The sequence below is a fragment of the Oryx dammah genome, unplaced genomic scaffold (assembly GCF_014754425.2).
Source record: "Oryx dammah isolate SB20612 unplaced genomic scaffold, SCBI_Odam_1.1 HiC_scaffold_16, whole genome shotgun sequence".
Taxonomy (NCBI): Eukaryota; Metazoa; Chordata; class Mammalia; order Artiodactyla; family Bovidae; genus Oryx; species Oryx dammah.
In genome coordinates, this window is record NW_024070200.1 from 14,548,581 (window position 1) to 14,564,917 (window position 16,337).

The 16,337-nt window shown below is 47.3% G+C and overlaps 1 protein-coding gene across 1 annotated transcript in view; it reads left to right on the forward strand.

Annotated features, from left to right (window-relative positions):
* The first annotated feature begins 2,928 nt into the window (after positions 1-2,928).
* TGM5 (transglutaminase 5) overlaps positions 2,929-16,337 on the forward strand; it is a 30,877-nt gene continuing 17,468 nt past the window's right edge. Inside the window, exons 1-6 of the mRNA XM_040256686.1 lie at positions 2,929-3,078; positions 7,890-8,069; positions 8,196-8,441; positions 9,253-9,371; positions 12,551-12,679; positions 13,243-13,420. Coding sequence (XP_040112620.1) covers positions 3,069-3,078; positions 7,890-8,069; positions 8,196-8,441; positions 9,253-9,371; positions 12,551-12,679; positions 13,243-13,420 — 862 coding nt within the window. The 5' untranslated portion in view covers positions 2,929-3,068. The remainder of the gene's footprint in view (positions 3,079-7,889; positions 8,070-8,195; positions 8,442-9,252; positions 9,372-12,550; positions 12,680-13,242; positions 13,421-16,337) is intronic.

Genomic DNA, 16,337 nt, shown 5'->3' on the forward strand with positions numbered 1-16,337 from the left:
ACAGAAATCTGAAACCTTGCTGGTCTGCTGAGTGCCCGTCCTCCTTTGTTTAGTCATTGCCCCTCCTGCCCAGGAAGTCTGGTGGCCTAGGGCCCCCTGGCTGGGTCACTTGTGTCACTGGAGAGGGAACAGTAGACTGGCTTCTCCCTGGGTGTCCCGGGGCCTCTGAGGGGGTGGGGATATTAGCCACCTCGGCCTTCCCAGTTGACCTTTCAAATAATTTCCTCTCTGCCCACCTAAAAACTGGCTTAAAAAACATACTCTGTATGTTCTTCTCTTTTCTTGTTTTCAAGTGGTGAGCCTGTCTGGCTTCATTTTCCCACCATGTTTGGACAAGCCTGACAGTCTCAAAGGTCCCAACCCCAGGACATGCGTCCATGCCCACTGCCACCACACACCCTGAGGTTAGGTCCTGAGCAACCCTGCCTCTCTGTCCCCACCCTAATTCCCTGTGGGGCCGGGCGGCTCAGGCACTGGCACCCTCAGATAAACTGGCAAAAGAAGTGCTGGGGCTGTGGAACAAAGAGGCACAACCAGACAAGCAGCCTGGCTCCTGACTGCTAGTCTTCCTGCGGCCTGAGGCGTCCATGGAGACTGTTGTTCTCAGGTCCTTTTGGCAGGGGGTTTTGGGGTCCATGCTGATTTAAAGCAAAGAACTCCAGGAAGAAGTCCTGGCTCCCTTGGGTGCAAAATGCTAACTAACAACAATAATAGCAGTGCCAGCCCACCTCCCCCAGAGGGTTGCTGTGAGGTTCAAATGAGAAGGTGTATCTTAAGTTGTGAAGCACAATATTAAAGACATCAGATAACGGTGTGAAGATTAAGTGGGATAGTTGCACATGAAAGACCAAAGCAGTTGTTTGAAAGTTATTACTAGTTAGTTCTCCAGGTTTTACTATTAACCACTACCATGGTTAAGCCCTGTAGGGCAATAAGACACAGGCCATGCCCTCAAGGGGAACTGGGGGAAAGATAGGTAAATATTTATAATGTCAAGTGGGATTAGACTGATAAAGAATGTAAAAGGAAGCAGCCCTAAGCAACTGGTGTGGTAAAGAGAGTGTCAGGAAGCTGGAGCCTGGATGCAGAAAGTAGACAAGTGAGGGGTGAAGATTTCAGAGAGAGAAAGAGAGAGAGCACAACGCATGCATGGGAGAACTGGGGGGTCAGAACTGAAGGGGTTTGGCCTCCCTGGACTTCAGGCAAGAGGGGAAAGATCTTGAAGGGCTCTGAAAGTGATATTAAGAAGTTTGGACTTCACTGTCTGTTGGATCTAAAGCAGAGAGCTGCCTGGTTGAATTGGCACTTCAGAAAATTTACTTCGGAAGTTTGGAAGAAGGCTCATTCGGAAGAAGAATGGGTGGGAGACTGGCTAGGAGTTGCTGTTCAGGCAAGGGAGTTCAATGAAGGTAGGGCTAAGGGCACAGGGAAGAGGGGCCAGTTTTAGGAGTTAAGTAGGAGAAGGCAATGGCACCCCACTCCAGTACTCTTGCCTGGAAAATCCCATGGACAGAGGAGCCTGGTGGGCTGCAGTCCATGGGGTCACTGAGGGTCGGACACGACTGAGCAACTTCACTTTCACTTTTCACTTTCAAGCATTGGAGAAGGCAATGGCACCCCACTCCAGTACTCTTGCCTGGAGAAGCCCAGGGACAGGGGAGCCTGGTGGGCTGCCGTCTATGGGGTCGCACAGAGTTGGACACAACTGAAGTGACTTAGCAGCAGCAGCAGCAGCAGGATTAACCAGGAGTTGGACTGGACAGGGCTTAGCGACTGCTAGGCTAAGAGAGGGCAGGAAGACAGAGAAGGATAAGGAGTCTCCCCTTGAGTGACTGGGTGGACACTGTCCTCACTCACCAAGACCAGAGATGCAGGAGGAAGAGGAGAGGGAGGAGTTCCTTTCTGGATTGAAGGTGGGCGCAGGGGTGTCAGACAGTGAATTGTATATGTACATGTATACACATGCTGTAAGAGCTGACTGGGGACTGAGAGAGCTGACAGAGAGTGGACGGATGCTGGCAAATGAGGTTCCCGAGGAGGGAAATTTAGGGACCCAGAAAGCAAGGGAAGCAGGGGGAAATGTCCCATAGCAGGGAAATGTAGGGTCAATGCGGGAGCAGGGGGCTTCGAGTATCCCACCCACTCCCTATGAGAAGCCCTTCCCCGCTCCTTCCATTTCTCTTCTCCCATCTGTGATTTTCTTCCTCCAAAAACTTGTACTTGCCTTACTAAAATCAAGGTCATCACTGGCATTCTCACTCTCTTATTTATTTCCCAAACTCCTCCATGAATCTTCCCAAGCTTTCTTCTACTGCTTTTATTTGCAATTCACCTTGGACCAGACATGGAGAAGGATAAGGCAACCCACTTCAGTATTCTTGCTTGGGAAATCCCATGGACAGAGAAGCCTGAGGGGCTACAGTCCACGGGGACGCAAATAGTCCGATACGACTGAGAGACTAACACTTTCACTTTGGACCAGACATATCTCACTCAAGACAGTATCTTCACCAGAAAACGAATACCAACAAGTCATACTAAGAGTGGGTTCTGTCTGCACATGATGTCCAGAAAGTGACTCTTCAGGATAAAAGAGAGGGCTCAGGTGCCAAGCAGAGTTCTAGTCTGGAGAGTTCTCTTAGGAGACCTATAGTCTTGGGACTCTGATATTCCTTCCTGCAGGGACACAGGCCTCCTCCCTCCTCCTAAAGGCCCTATCAGCCCACCTCTCCCACCCGGCTTCGCCGTCACAGCACAGTACTCGCCAGGGAATGCCCCATTGCCCACGAGCTACCAAAGGCCCACATGGCACAAGGCCCTGACAGTTCATTGGCCTCCATATTTCCTCTCAGCCAAGCAACACTGCCAAGAGAAACCTGAGGGCAAGTGAGAAAACCAGTTGTGATCTGCCCAGTAAGCAGGTGGCAGTGCGGCAGCCTCCCCGCCTTCAGTGTCTGCTGGAGTCTTGAGGATGGAAGGGGAAGCAGACACACCAGTACCAGTTTCCTGACACTGCAGGCCGTCCAGCTGTTCTGTGCGGAGCAGCCTGGGAGCCAGAGGCAGCCACCATGGCGGAAGGTACGCAAAGCCCATGGGGCTGCTGGAGCTCAGGGCCAAGGAGGAGAGAGAGACAGCAGGAAGTCAAGGGAAGGGTGGATTCAGAGGGAGGAACGAGTAAGTCAAGAATGGAGGCAGAAAGAAGAGAAGTTCCAGAAACAGCAGAATTCATCGGGAGCCTGAGAACAAGGAGACCAGGTAGAGGCTGGCAGGTAAACAGCTAAACAGCTGAGCGTCAGCATGCCTGCTTCCACATCCCCGTGGGCCAGGGCAGGGCCAGGGATTAGGGGGTCAGGGTTCCTACCCTCTCTGCCAGAGCTGATCTTGACGCTGAACAAGTCACTTCTCTAGCTCCCAGTCCCCGTGCCGGACCAATGAGGGGACTTGGACCAGATTGTCTTAAAATTGTCTTCTAGCTCCAGAATTCTCTGAATCTTCATTCTTCTCTTCTCCTCCACTCCAGAGTGTCTGTGACTCATGTTCTCACCACTACCCTTCTCTCTGTATCAACTCCCTCTCTCTAGAAAAAGCTGCTACCAAGATTAAATGGTTGGTCAAAAACAGTATAAAATTTAAAGTGAAAATCACTCAGTTGTGTCTGACTCTTTGCGACCCCATGGACTATACAGTTCATGGAATTCTCCAGGCCAGAATACTGGAGTCAGTAGCCTTTCTCTGCTTCAGGGGATCTTCCCAACCCAGGGATCGAACCCAGTTCTCCCGCATTGCAGGAGGATTCTTTATCAGCTAAGCTACAAGGGAAAACCAAGAATACTGGAGTGGATAGCCTATCCCTTCTCCAGGGGAATCTTCCTGATCCAGGAATCGAACCATAGTCTCCTGCATTGCAGGCAGATTCTTTACCAACTGAGCTAATGAGGGAAGCCCCAAAACCATGTGGAAGAATAAGCTAAAACCTCTACAAATGTAATAGCTTCCTCTTCATTTACGATTTTTATGTTTAAAATTTTAGTTTTAAATTTTTATAAATTTTAATTATAAAAGAAATATTGTATAATGAACACACAGTTTGAGTAAAATAAAGCAATAATTACAGATAAACCTATAGTCCCCTGACTACCACTCCAACCTAGCCTCATTTCTAGAGAAACCACTGTTACTAGTCTTCTGTCCATGCATTCACATGCGTGTATATATGCTCAGTGTAACGCATAGGATTAGCTTGTATGGCTTTTTCTTCTTCTTGGCATATCGATGGTATCATCATATTGCACATATTTTTCTACAGCTAGATTTTTTTTTACTCACTGAACAGTATCTCTTGGACCTCTATCCACACCTCTGAGTACCAAAAAATTTACGTCAGTATTTTCCACTTTGTATACTATTTCCGTAGTATGGCTGTAAGTAATTTATTTACTCAGTCTTCTATTGGTGGGTATTCAGTTTGTTCCCATTTTTCAATTAGACAAGCAAGGCTGCAGTGTACTTTCTTATCTGTGCTTCTCTGTGCTCCTGTGAGAGTTTTCACTCTAGGATAGATCTTAAGATCAATTACTTTAGAAGTTTTTCCTATAATTTCCCTTCTATCTCCCTGATCATTTCACCCCATTCTCCCCTCCCATCAAAGAAAATAAAAATGTCCAGTATTAAATGTACCTCCTATTTGGATATCTGATGTTTGGGCTGAAGAATAATCCCTGTGCTATAGGCAGATATTAACTTGACCCACGACGCATCCGGAGGATGAGATCTGGCCCTAGTGTTGGCTGTCAGGAAGATGCTGCCACAGCTGTTGAGTAGTTTGGGCCACGTGTCCAACATGAATCAGGGCCAGTTAGCAATCCCTGTATAGGCAATTGGTTTCTAAAAAGGGTGAGCTTCTTTTTTTTTTTTCTGGAAAAAAGCTCAGCTGCTTTCCCAGGGGGCAGTGGGTCAGATGTCCTTTCTGAACACGAGTGAAGGCCAGCAGTGGGTGGCAGCTGTTGGGTAATGGTGAGAGCACTGGACGTGGGCCAGTTACCCTAAGTTTGACCTTGGGTAAGATATGTAGCCTACTTACATCTTGGTTTTCTCATCTTCAAGCGTGGATGACACTGACGTTTCATCCCCTCAATGCTGTGGCGAGTATTCCATGAGGTTACTGGCCTAGAGTGCCTCCAACATGGCCTAGCACATGTAATCAGGCCCTCAACAGGTGGTAGTTGAATCTGAAATACAAAATAAGTTCGGGAGATTATATAAAAAAACAGAGAACTCTTATTCAACCTAGTTAACACTGGAGTATCTGCAATGTGCCAGTCTTACGCTTACATTTCTTTTATAATAACAATAATAAAACAACAACTAGTTTATGAGAAAGGTACACATTAACTGTAATCAAAAGAACTTAAAGAAGTTTAAGAAGATAAAGTTTAGTATTTATTAGGGTATTTTGGTACAGTCAATTTGATTCATATTTGTTTTATAATAGCCTTCAGTTCAGTTCAGTTCAGCCGCTCAGTTGTGTCCGACTCTTTGCGACCCCATGAATTGCAGCATGCCAGGCCTCCCTGTCCATCATCAACTCCTGGAGTTCACTCAGACTCATGCCCATCGAGTTGGTGATGCCATAATAGCTTTACTGAGGTATAATTCACATACCATTAAGCTCACCATTTAAAGTGTATAATTTATTGGCTTTTTTTAATACTAAATTCACGAAGTTTTACAAGCATCACCACTAACTAGTTCCAAAACATTTTCATCACTTCAAAAATGAAACACCATACCTGCTAGTAATTATAGTCCATTCTCCCCTACCCCCAGCCCCTGGCAAACTCTAACTTACTTCTGTTTCTATGGCTTTGCCTATTCTGCATATTTCCTATAAATTGAATCATACAACATGTGGGCTTTTGTGTCTAGTCTAGTTTCTTTCACTTAGCATAGTATTTTCAACTTTTATCCATGTTATAGATGTTCACCCTTCCTTTTATATGATTGATTAATATTCCATTTTGTGGCTATACACATTTCATTCATCTGTTAAGCAGGTGATGACATTTGGACTGTTTACAGTTTTGAGCTATTATGAATAAAGCTGCAATCAACATTCAGGTATAGTTTTTATGTGAACTTACATTTTTCATATCTTGGATATATATTTAGGAATTGCCAGGTCATATAATAACTCAACATTTAACATTTTGAGAACTGTTTTCCAAAGTTGAAACACCATTTTACAATCCTACCAGCAACGTATGAGGGTTTCAATTTCTCCGCATCCCCACCACCAACACTGCTTTTCTTATTATAGCTGTCCTAATGGATGTGAAGTGCTATCTCATTTGCATTTCTCTAATGATTAATTCTGTTGAGCATCTTTTCATGTGCTTTTTGGCCTTCTGTGTATCTTCTTTAGAGAAAGGCTTACACCAGTTGTACATTTTTCATTTGAGTTACTTTTTTCATTGTTGAGTTATACAAATTCTTTATAGTGAGGGAACATTCTGAGCTGTAGCTCTTGTAGGACCAAAATACACAGACAGGTAGAGCTTTGCTTGGGGACAGACTAGCTGGAGGAGAGGGCCTGTGCTGGGAAGGGTGACAGGAGAGAAGGTAAGAGTAAGTTAAGGCCAGGTCTGCAGGGTCATGAGCGTCACATTAAGGGTGTGCCTTTTGGATGGCAGCCTGGGGGGTATCTCAGGACTTTTAAAGGAAATAGACAACGGAATGAACAAATTGTCTTGAGGGGAGATAATCTGGTGATGTGTTAAGGGGCAGGTGATGTGGAGAAACAGGATGCAGACGTGATGGAGGCTGTTATAGTCACTAGTGTTGAGGTGAGGAGGTTGGAATTGTGGTCATGTGGAAAGGGACAGATGAACACCACCGATATTCTGAAGGAAGGAGTGAAGGGAGTTATGACACATGAACGGACAGAGACTGAGAAGGTGTCAACTGTGATTTAAGGGCTGTGAACCCAGTGCTTGGGGACTGAGGTAGAAACAGGGCCAAACATGCAGGAGTCAGAAGTGGAGCCCTTTGCGGGAGGCACACTTGGAGCACACTGAGGTCAGTCTTGTTTCAATGGAAGCTGCTGAAGGCTGGGAGTGGGCCTTTCTGAGACCGTCCTCAGCTCTCAGCTCCCAAGTCACTGGGCACAAAGCGTTAGTGGTAGTCAGAGAGCTAGCAAATTACTTCAAACATAGCAGCTAACCAGGGGCAGCTACAATTAACCGGGGGCAGCTACCCCTGGGACTTGCTCTCAGAGCTGGAGACTGGTGCAGGGACAAGGGAAACTATGAGTCCAAGAGAGTCGATGCAGGAGTGAAGCTGGAGATATCTGACTGAAGGGAGCAGTCAGAGTTGGCCAGGCCTACAAGAGGAGTCAAAGAGGGGCAGAAAACGAAGTGCCTCCTTATGGGAGAAAGGGACAGAGGCCACAGAAGCAGGGAAGGCAGAGAGGAAGGAAGGAAGGAAGGAAGGAAGGAAGGGAGAGACACTTGCATGCAAGGAGCCTCATTTAGCGGTAGCTGCTCAGCCGTGTCCGACTTTTTGAGGCTCCTCTGTCCCTGGGATTTTCCAGGCAAGAATACTGGAGTGGGTAGCCATTTCCTTCTCCAGGCGATCTTCCCGATCCAGGGATTGAACCCCGGTCTCCTGCACTGCAGGCAGATTCTTTACTGTCTGAGCCACAAGGGAAGTCCATTTTATCCTCACACAGACCCTGAAAGGCTCTTATCATAGATTCTATTTTACCTACTTGGAAATTGAGCTCAGAGAGGTTCAGTTTCTTTTCCAAGTTTGCACAGCTACTAAGTGGTGGACAAGACTGGACCAGACCCCACATCCCTGCTCTTTTGTTTGCCCTTGCTGTCCCATCACAGGGCTGGAGGTGGCCCTCACCGACCTCCAGAGCTCCTGGAACAACGTGCGGCACCATACAGACGAGATCAGCTCCAACCGCCTCCTTGTTCGCCGGGGCCAGGCCTTCAACATCACCCTGTACTTCAGGAACCGGGCCTTCCAGCCAGGCCTGGACAACATCATCTTTGTGACTGAGACTGGTGAGGACTCCGGCTGGCTTGCAGGGGTTGCGTGTGTGTATGTGTGTGTGTGTGTGTGTCTGTTGGGGGCAATTATCAGGGGTTGGGAGGTCACTGCAGAGTTCCTCAGCTCTGCTTCCTTCTTAGGACCGCTGCCAGATCTGCCCAAGGGGACTCGAGCCGTGTTCAGCCTGGCAGGCCACCGTGGCCCAAGCCCCTGGATCGCCTCACTGCAGACCATCGGGGCCAGTTCCCTGGAGGTGAGCCTGTGTGCCCCTCCTGTGGCAGCTGTGGGTCGGTACCTCCTGAAGGTTCACATCAGATCCCTACAGGGGCCTGTCACAGCCTACCAGCTTGGGGAGTTCATCCTGCTCTTCAATCCCTGGTGCCCAGGTAAGGCGGGATGCTCTCACCTCTGCCCCTGTGTCAGTACCAAAGACAGCAAGGCTCAAGGGTTTCCAGACTCCTTCCCCATAGCCACCGCAAACCTCCCCAATCCCATGCACTCAGCATCCACTCCCAACCGCCAACAAGCAGGGCAGAGAAGCCTTGTTATTTATTTACTTACTCAGAATTTTAAAATAATGAACCAAGTCATCTTTACTTTAAAAGAAAACTTATAATCAACTATTGACCACTATTAACATCTACCTTCATCATACATTCTAAAGTTAACTGGAGCTTTTCCATTGTAAGAGTAATAAGTACATTCCATTGAAAACTTGTAAAATGAAGTACAGGGTAAAGTGAAGAAAGGAAGGTAAGTAGGTAGGTAGGGAGGGAGGAGCCCCTAGGCTCCAGTTTGCTCATTTCTGTAGAGGATTAGTTGAGTGTAGCAGAAAAAGCATGCACTCAATATGGGCTCTGTGTTCACATTTCGCTCTACTTATGTGTGGTTTGGACAAGTTACTTATTACCCTGAGCCTATTTGTTCAACCTTGAAATGGGGCTAGTATGTAAAGGTGCTTTGTAAACCAAAAAATTCCACCAAAGGTTATTTTTACTTCTACCTTCTGTTCCTACTGATTCTACGGCTGGTGTTGATGGGTGGTGGGGGTGGGTCTCCCCCTTACTCGTATTCGCCTCTTGCAGTCACCCAGCCCTCTCCCCAGAGCTCAAGTCCCATGGGCCTGGGCCTTTTGGAGTGGTACTAGAGCAGGAAATGTGACTCTTCTGCCTTTTGTCCTCCCGCTTTGATTCCCAGAGGATGCTGTCTACCTGGAGAGTGAACCCCAGAGGCAGGAATATGTCATGAATGATTATGGCTTCATATATCAAGGGAACAAGAACTGGATCCGCCCCTGCCCCTGGAATTATGGACAAGTGAGTCTCAGCTCTGCTCATGGCCCATTCAGGCCCTGGTCTCTTGGGGAGAGGAGAGCAGGAGTGGGTGGGAGGGTGCCCTTCATGCAAGATTCATCCAGAACTGCTGACAAGTGGGAATTAAATGGCACCAAGAAGATATGAGATGTGATCCCAGGGAGCTAGGGGAGCAGCCGTAGAAAGGTGGTAGGTGTTCTTAGACGATCACATCTGATTTGGACAATAAGGCTTAAAGGGGAAGGACAGCTGAAGGCACCCACCCAGGAAGGCCACTGAGAGGGTGCAGATGCAGAGACAGCAGTGGGAATGGTCACGCTTGCTCCTGGATGTTTGTTTGTTAGCTGTGTTTCCAGTGGGGCCCCAGCTACCACGCTTCCTTCATCCTCATAACCCCAGGTGATGGGCTCTAGGATCCATTTTGTCACACTGGAGAAAATTTGTCCCCTGAATATCTCAGCCAGAAGCAGAGCTGATGAGCAGCAGGGTGTCTTCCTCCCCACTGCTATCACCTCTTCAGTTATTCGTTTTGATCACATACCTTTCTCATTATAAAAGTAGTACAGGGACCTCCCTGGTGGTCCAGTGGTTATTTAAGACTCCACACTTTCCCTGGAGGGGGTGTGGGTTCAATCTCTGGTCAGGGAACTAAGATCCCACAATGTCATGTGGTACAGTAAAAAAAAAAAAAAAAAAAAAAAGCAATATATATTCTTTTCCCTTATAGATTATTACAAAATATTGAGTACAGTCCCCTGTGCTATATAGTAGGTCCTTGTTGGTTATCTATTTTATATATAGTTGTATTTATATTTTAATCTCAAAATCCTAATTTGCAACTGAAAAGAGAAAAGACTGTATATGTGTTTACATACATATATGAATTATTGTGCTATATACCTGAAACCAACACAACATTGCAAATCAACTATGTGGTGATAGTTTAGTCACTAAGTCGTGTCCAGCTCCTTGTGACCCCACTGACTATAGCCCGCCAGGCTCCTCTGTCCATGGGATTCTCCAAGCAAGAATACTGGAGTGGGTTGCCATTTCCTTCTCCAGGGGATCTTCCCGACCCGGGGATTGATCCCAGGGCTCTGCATTGCAGGCAGATTCTTTACCAACTGAGCCATGAGGGAAGCTCAAATCAACCATACTTCAACAAAAAATAAAATTGGTATAAAATTTTTTTAAGCAACATATAATTGCTTAAAAAACTTTATGAAACATTACAAAAATAGGTGTCTAGAATATGAAAGTCTGTCTAGTCACCAGCAAGGTGTGTGTTCCTCTACATTTTATTCTCCACACATATTCTAAAACATGTGATTTTGTTTGTAAAAACAGCATCATCCTAATTGCAAGGCTCTGTAACGCCTGAGTTACTGAAAGCCTGCCTCCCACTGAAAGCTCAGCCAACAGCAGGTGCTCCAGGAAGCCCAGAGCCAGGTTAAGCCCTTGCACTAGAACACTCTGGGGGTTGGCGGGGAGGGGCCAGCTCTGGCTGCTCAGAAGGGGTGGCGGCTGGAAAATTCTGTGGGGGGCTTGTGGTGCTTGTATCAGTTTGATATGGGTCCCTGTCCCAGACTTGCTCAAAGAGAACTCTAGCACAGGTGGCACCAGGCCCAGCATTGGCTCCCAGGGTGGCTATGGTCCAGATGAGATATGAAAGCCTCAAATGGTCCCAACTGACATCCCCAACTCCTCACTCAGCATGGGCAGATGGGGATCCCAGAGGGCCCCTGGACAGGAGCTGGCTGTCATCTGTGAGAAACAGAAGTGAGGAGATGCTGCTTTCTGAGTCCTGGGTTTTTCCTTTCTGTCTCTCTTCTTCAGTGAATGCCAGGCAAGGGGCTGGATGCTAGAAGCATGAAAATGAATAAAACATTGCCCCTGAGCCCACAACAAAGTGGGGACTCAGTCACATAAGCAAGCCACTGATTATGCAGTGGGGTCTACAAAGACTGAGTGCCAGGTGCAGAGTATTCTGGGAGCTTTGAAGAAGGGCACTTGATTGGGCATGGGGGTGTTGGGGAAGCTTCCTGGGAGAAGAGATACTGGAACTGAGTTAGCCAAGTGAAGGGAAAGGGGGAACTATCCCAGGCAGAGGGAAGCATGAGCAGACACAATGGAGAGAAATGATTTGGCTTGCTACAGGCGTTACAAGGAATCTGATGTTGCTAGAGCAAAAACAAACAAACAAACAATCCACACACAGTGGTGAGGGTTATTGAGATACGAGACTGAGAAGGTAGAAGGGGGGCAGATCAGGTAGAAGGGGGGCACACAGGGTCTTATGTGCCTTGAAGAGGTTAGAGCTTTGCTCCTGCAGGCCATAGGACCCGCTGAATATCTTAAAGCAAAAAAGTCTACCAATCAAACTGTACCCTGGGGAAGATGGATCAGAGAAGCCTTCTAATTCTGTTTATGTATTCATTTACTCTCATTCAACAAAGACGCACAGCGTCCCTACTATGTTCTGGGCACGATGCCAGGTCTGGGGGGTAGAGCTGTGAGAAGAACTAGAGGGACACAGCATACAGTCAGGCCAGGAGGACAGACCCTGGCTATCTTGGTGTAACTGAATCTGATGAGTAAGAGATATAGCCAGGGCTATGGAGTGAAACCAGGCTCCAGCTCAGGGAAAGCCTCGAAGGAAGTGGCATTCATTCCAAGCCTGAAGGACAAAGAGGCAGCCTGTCTTGGTGAAAAATTTCCATAACTCGTATGCTATTAGTCAATCCAAAATTCCACTGAATCATGGGTGCTGTGACAAGTCCATGCCATTGTCTCAGCACTAGCTGCCAATGACAAGCTGGGTCAGCAGGTAGAGGTGGAAGATGAGGCAACTTGGCTTTAGCAAGAAACATCCCAGGTGCTCTGGGAGTATGGATTAAAGGGGAGAAGAAGGAGAAACAGATTTTTTTCAGCCAGTCAGACTCACTGGAAAAAACTCCAGGAATCTGACAGGCAGGAAGTACAAACTAGGCAAGCTGTGACCCCAGAGCTTTGAGACCTTGTAGGGCCGTCCATGGCTGTGCTGCTGGACAGTTTCCTTCCAAATGGGCTTGTATCCCACAAACACACTCCACTGGAGAACTGGGTAGGGTGGATCATGCATTTTTTTCATATCCACGTGTGCCTAGCCTGGGCACCTTGCCTCTTTGTGTCTTCTCTTGCAGTTTGAAGAGAATATCATAGACATCTGTCTAGAGCTGCTAGACAAGAGCCTGAACTTCCAGATTGACCCAGCCACAGACTGTGCCCTACGGGGCAGCCCTGTCTACATCAGCAGAGTGGTGTGTGCCATGGTGAGTTTGGGTCCAGGGAGGGAGGAAGCTCTGCAGGGGAGCCCTGCCCACTCATGGTTGCCCACTGCAGCCGGGGAATGAAAAGTCAAGAGGCAGAAGCCCTCTGGCAAAGCCATTTTTGATGAGACTGATGGAAGAATCTGGGTAACAGGTTTTCTCAACTGAGATCTGAGATGGCTGGGTATGACCATCACCTCCATTAATTACAAACTGCATTTTGGGGAAAGACTAAATGAAGCTCTGGTTTGGGAAATAATCTTGTGTCTAAATTTCCTTACCTCTGAAGTGTGTTCAAATGCCCTTAGAGCCAAGCTCTGGCTTTGCAGGGATGGAGGGTGGAGGGATCAAGAGGGTGGGTAGAAACAGAATAATAAAGTAATTAACAGTGGTGCACAAGTCAGAATAGCTGGCTTCCCACCCCCACCCTTTCCCCAGAAGGTCTGGAAGATCCCAGCTAAAATAACATCAAATCTTCCTGCATCTCAGGCCTAGGAGCCCGGAAGGCAACCCACTTGTTGAGGAAAAGGCTGCTTCTAATGCTTCTACTTATGGCTTCTCTGCAGATCAACAGCAACGATGACAGTGGGGTGCTCAATGGAAACTGGGGCGAGAATTACTCAGATGGCACCAACCCCACGGAGTGGATGGGCAGCGTGGCCATCTTGAAGCAGTGGCACGCCACGGGCTGCCAGCCAGTGCGCTACGGGCAGTGCTGGGTCTTTGCTGCTGTCACATGCACAGGTAGGGAGAGCAAAGGGCCCATGGAAAGACACAAAGGCCACTGGCTCATGTCTCGGCCCTCTGAGCCACTCCTGTCCCAGAAATCTCACACAGCTCCCACCGAGGGACATTTACAAGGAAGCAGAATGTCTCATCACTGACCTCAGGCTTCACATACCTTGGCTCATCTCACAGGGTAGTTCTGAGGTGGACATCATACACTTCTCAGAACGTGGTGCCCTTCCCTTCTGAACTTGGACAACCTAACAGAATCCTCCCTAAAGCCTGGCTGGGAATTGTCCAGGTCCAAATTAGGAAAGAAGGTGAAAGACCAAGTCATTAGAAAACTTAAAAATTGGTCGGTGTCCTTTCTGAGCACAGAGAATGAGCCTGATGAAGGTGTACACACAGGAGGGAAATGTGCCACTGAGCGTGGACAGGGGCCATGGGGCCAGAGCAAGATGGCAGCCAAAGTACAGTGACCTTGAATCTGGAGATGTCACGTGTTCAGTGCACTTGGGGTCCTGACCAAGCCCACAGGGGATGGGGGAACAACAAGAGAGATCAGCTTTTCAGATAGGGAGTGAAAATTACATTAGTAGAAGAAAAGTCTAAAAATATGCACTGGGAAAGAAAGCTAATGGAAACTGGTTTGCAGGTGGCAAGAGGAGCAAGCAGAAGGAAGGGGAGGGTGAGTGTTAGGGAGGCAACACCTGGACATGAGTTACACACTGGAGGTGGCAGGAGGAGACTTTCTGCTTCACCCAGGTCCAAACTTGCTTCTGGCCTTCTCACTGCCCCAATGTCTAGGCCAGCTCTCAGCCTCCTGGAAGGCTATCTGTGTACCTAACTTGAGTCACAATCAGGAGGTTATTCCTGTTGGCTGGGGAAAGAGGCCAGGTATGACTTTTATTCACAAGGCTCTCTAGGCCAATCCAGGAAGGCCAGATCTGCCCACAGCTTAGTGTTTATTGAGGGCTCAGGCCTTTTGTGTAGAAATTCCCTGTATGCAAAGGCTGGTGAAGTCTGTGAGTGCATGTGTGGTGTGTGTGTGCTGGACCAGGCTCTTGGAGGGAGCCTACAGAGCTGCAGGCTGCCAAGCAGCAGGCTGTCAGCACACTGTTCACGGGGGCATCAGCCCACAGGGGCATCGGGAAGTTGCTGCCTTCACATGGCTTGGCAAGAGGGGCAGTCCTGAGCTACTCCTCATCTGCAGCTGCAGAGCTGCATCTGGAACTGGATGCCTTAATGGCCCAGGGGTTAGAAGCCAGAAATTTGACAGCTTTGATGCCCAGAGTCACAGAGATCGGGGTGAACTGGGATGTCTGAGTCATCCAGGGAGCAGGCACAAGACTGAAGGCAGAGAATGGAATAATCTTGTATAAGACAGAGAGGGAGTCTTCCTGGGACTGGAAAGTCTAGAGTCTAATGGGCAAGGTGTGTGTACAGAGGGAGAGGGCCAGGTGTTTGGGTGTGGTTGTCTGGAACTGGGTGGTGGGAGAGTGAATGGAGATGATGCAATGAGAGCAGACCAATTAAAATTTTTATGAGAATCATGGCCCTTTAGTGACCCTGGAAGCAAAGGGTTGGGCCAAGTTGGTCAAGCATGGCTGGCTCACCTACAGCTCAACAACACCAGCCCTCCCCCACAGGGCCACATGCTGTATGTTGATAAATATGTCTATCAGTTTGGAGAACTCATCATTCATCCAGCAACACTTCTTATGTCCTTATCCTATGTTAGGCACTGTGCTTCTAACAATCTTGGTTACAAAGATGGGTAATACTCAGCTTCAATCCTCCACTAAATGTCAAGGATTTAGTCAGACTCTTTAACCCAATACAGTTGCCAAAACATATTGTTAAAAATTAGTATTGTTATTCTTTAACAGTCACAATAGCTAATATTTATTAGAGACTTTCTTGGTGCCAGGCATTGTGCTAAAACCTTGACAGCCAAGAATAATGGTAAAGCTTGAGTTCAAATACTAGTACTATCATTAAGTGACTGAGTGATCTTGGGCAAGTCGTTTAACTTGTGCCTCAGTTTCCTCAGGCATATGATGGGGAAATTAATAGTACCTACCTCATAAGATTATTGGAAGGATTGACTGAGTTCATACATGGAGGGTGCTTAGAAAAATGCCAGGCTACCATGAACAATCAATAAGTTCTTTTTTTTTCTTATTGAATGATTTCATTTATATAAAATGTCCAGAAAAGGCACATTTATAGAGTCAGACAGCAGATTAGTGGTTGCCTGGGGTGGGGAATGGAAGTGGGGATTAACAATAAATGGGCATCCCAGGGGTCTTATTGTAGAGATAAAAACGTCCTAAAACTAATTTATGATGATGGCAGTAAGTTCTAACTAGTATCATCTTATTTGATTCCCCAAATGACCTTCAGAAATAAGTTCTATCATTATCTCCATTTTACAGATGAGGAAATTGAGTGGCAAAGCTAGTCTCACATCCAGGTATGGTGGCTGTAACCACTAGGCTATACTGCTGCATGATGTCAGCAGCTGCCATGTAATCAGCATCCCCTGTGCTGAAGGCACGTGCTGGGCACTTCCTGATGCTCACAGTCACCTGCGGGTGGACATTACTGTCATTTTACAGATGAGAAAGCTGAGGCTTAAGGTGACCACGTAACTCATCTGATTAGATGTGCATGCTCCCCTCTGCAGCTCTGTCTCCCTCCATTTCCTTTTTCTCTTTTTTGAAACTGGAATCTGTTCAAGAGCCTCTTCTCTCACCTCTGTATTTATATATATATATATATATATATATATATTTTTTTTTTTTTCCTGCCAAACGCAGCTTGCGGGATCTTAGTTCCCTGACCAGAGATCAAATCCACACTCCTGGCAGTGGAAACCGCTGGACCACCAACGAAATCCCATATTGCATTTAAAAAAATAACATCAGCATAC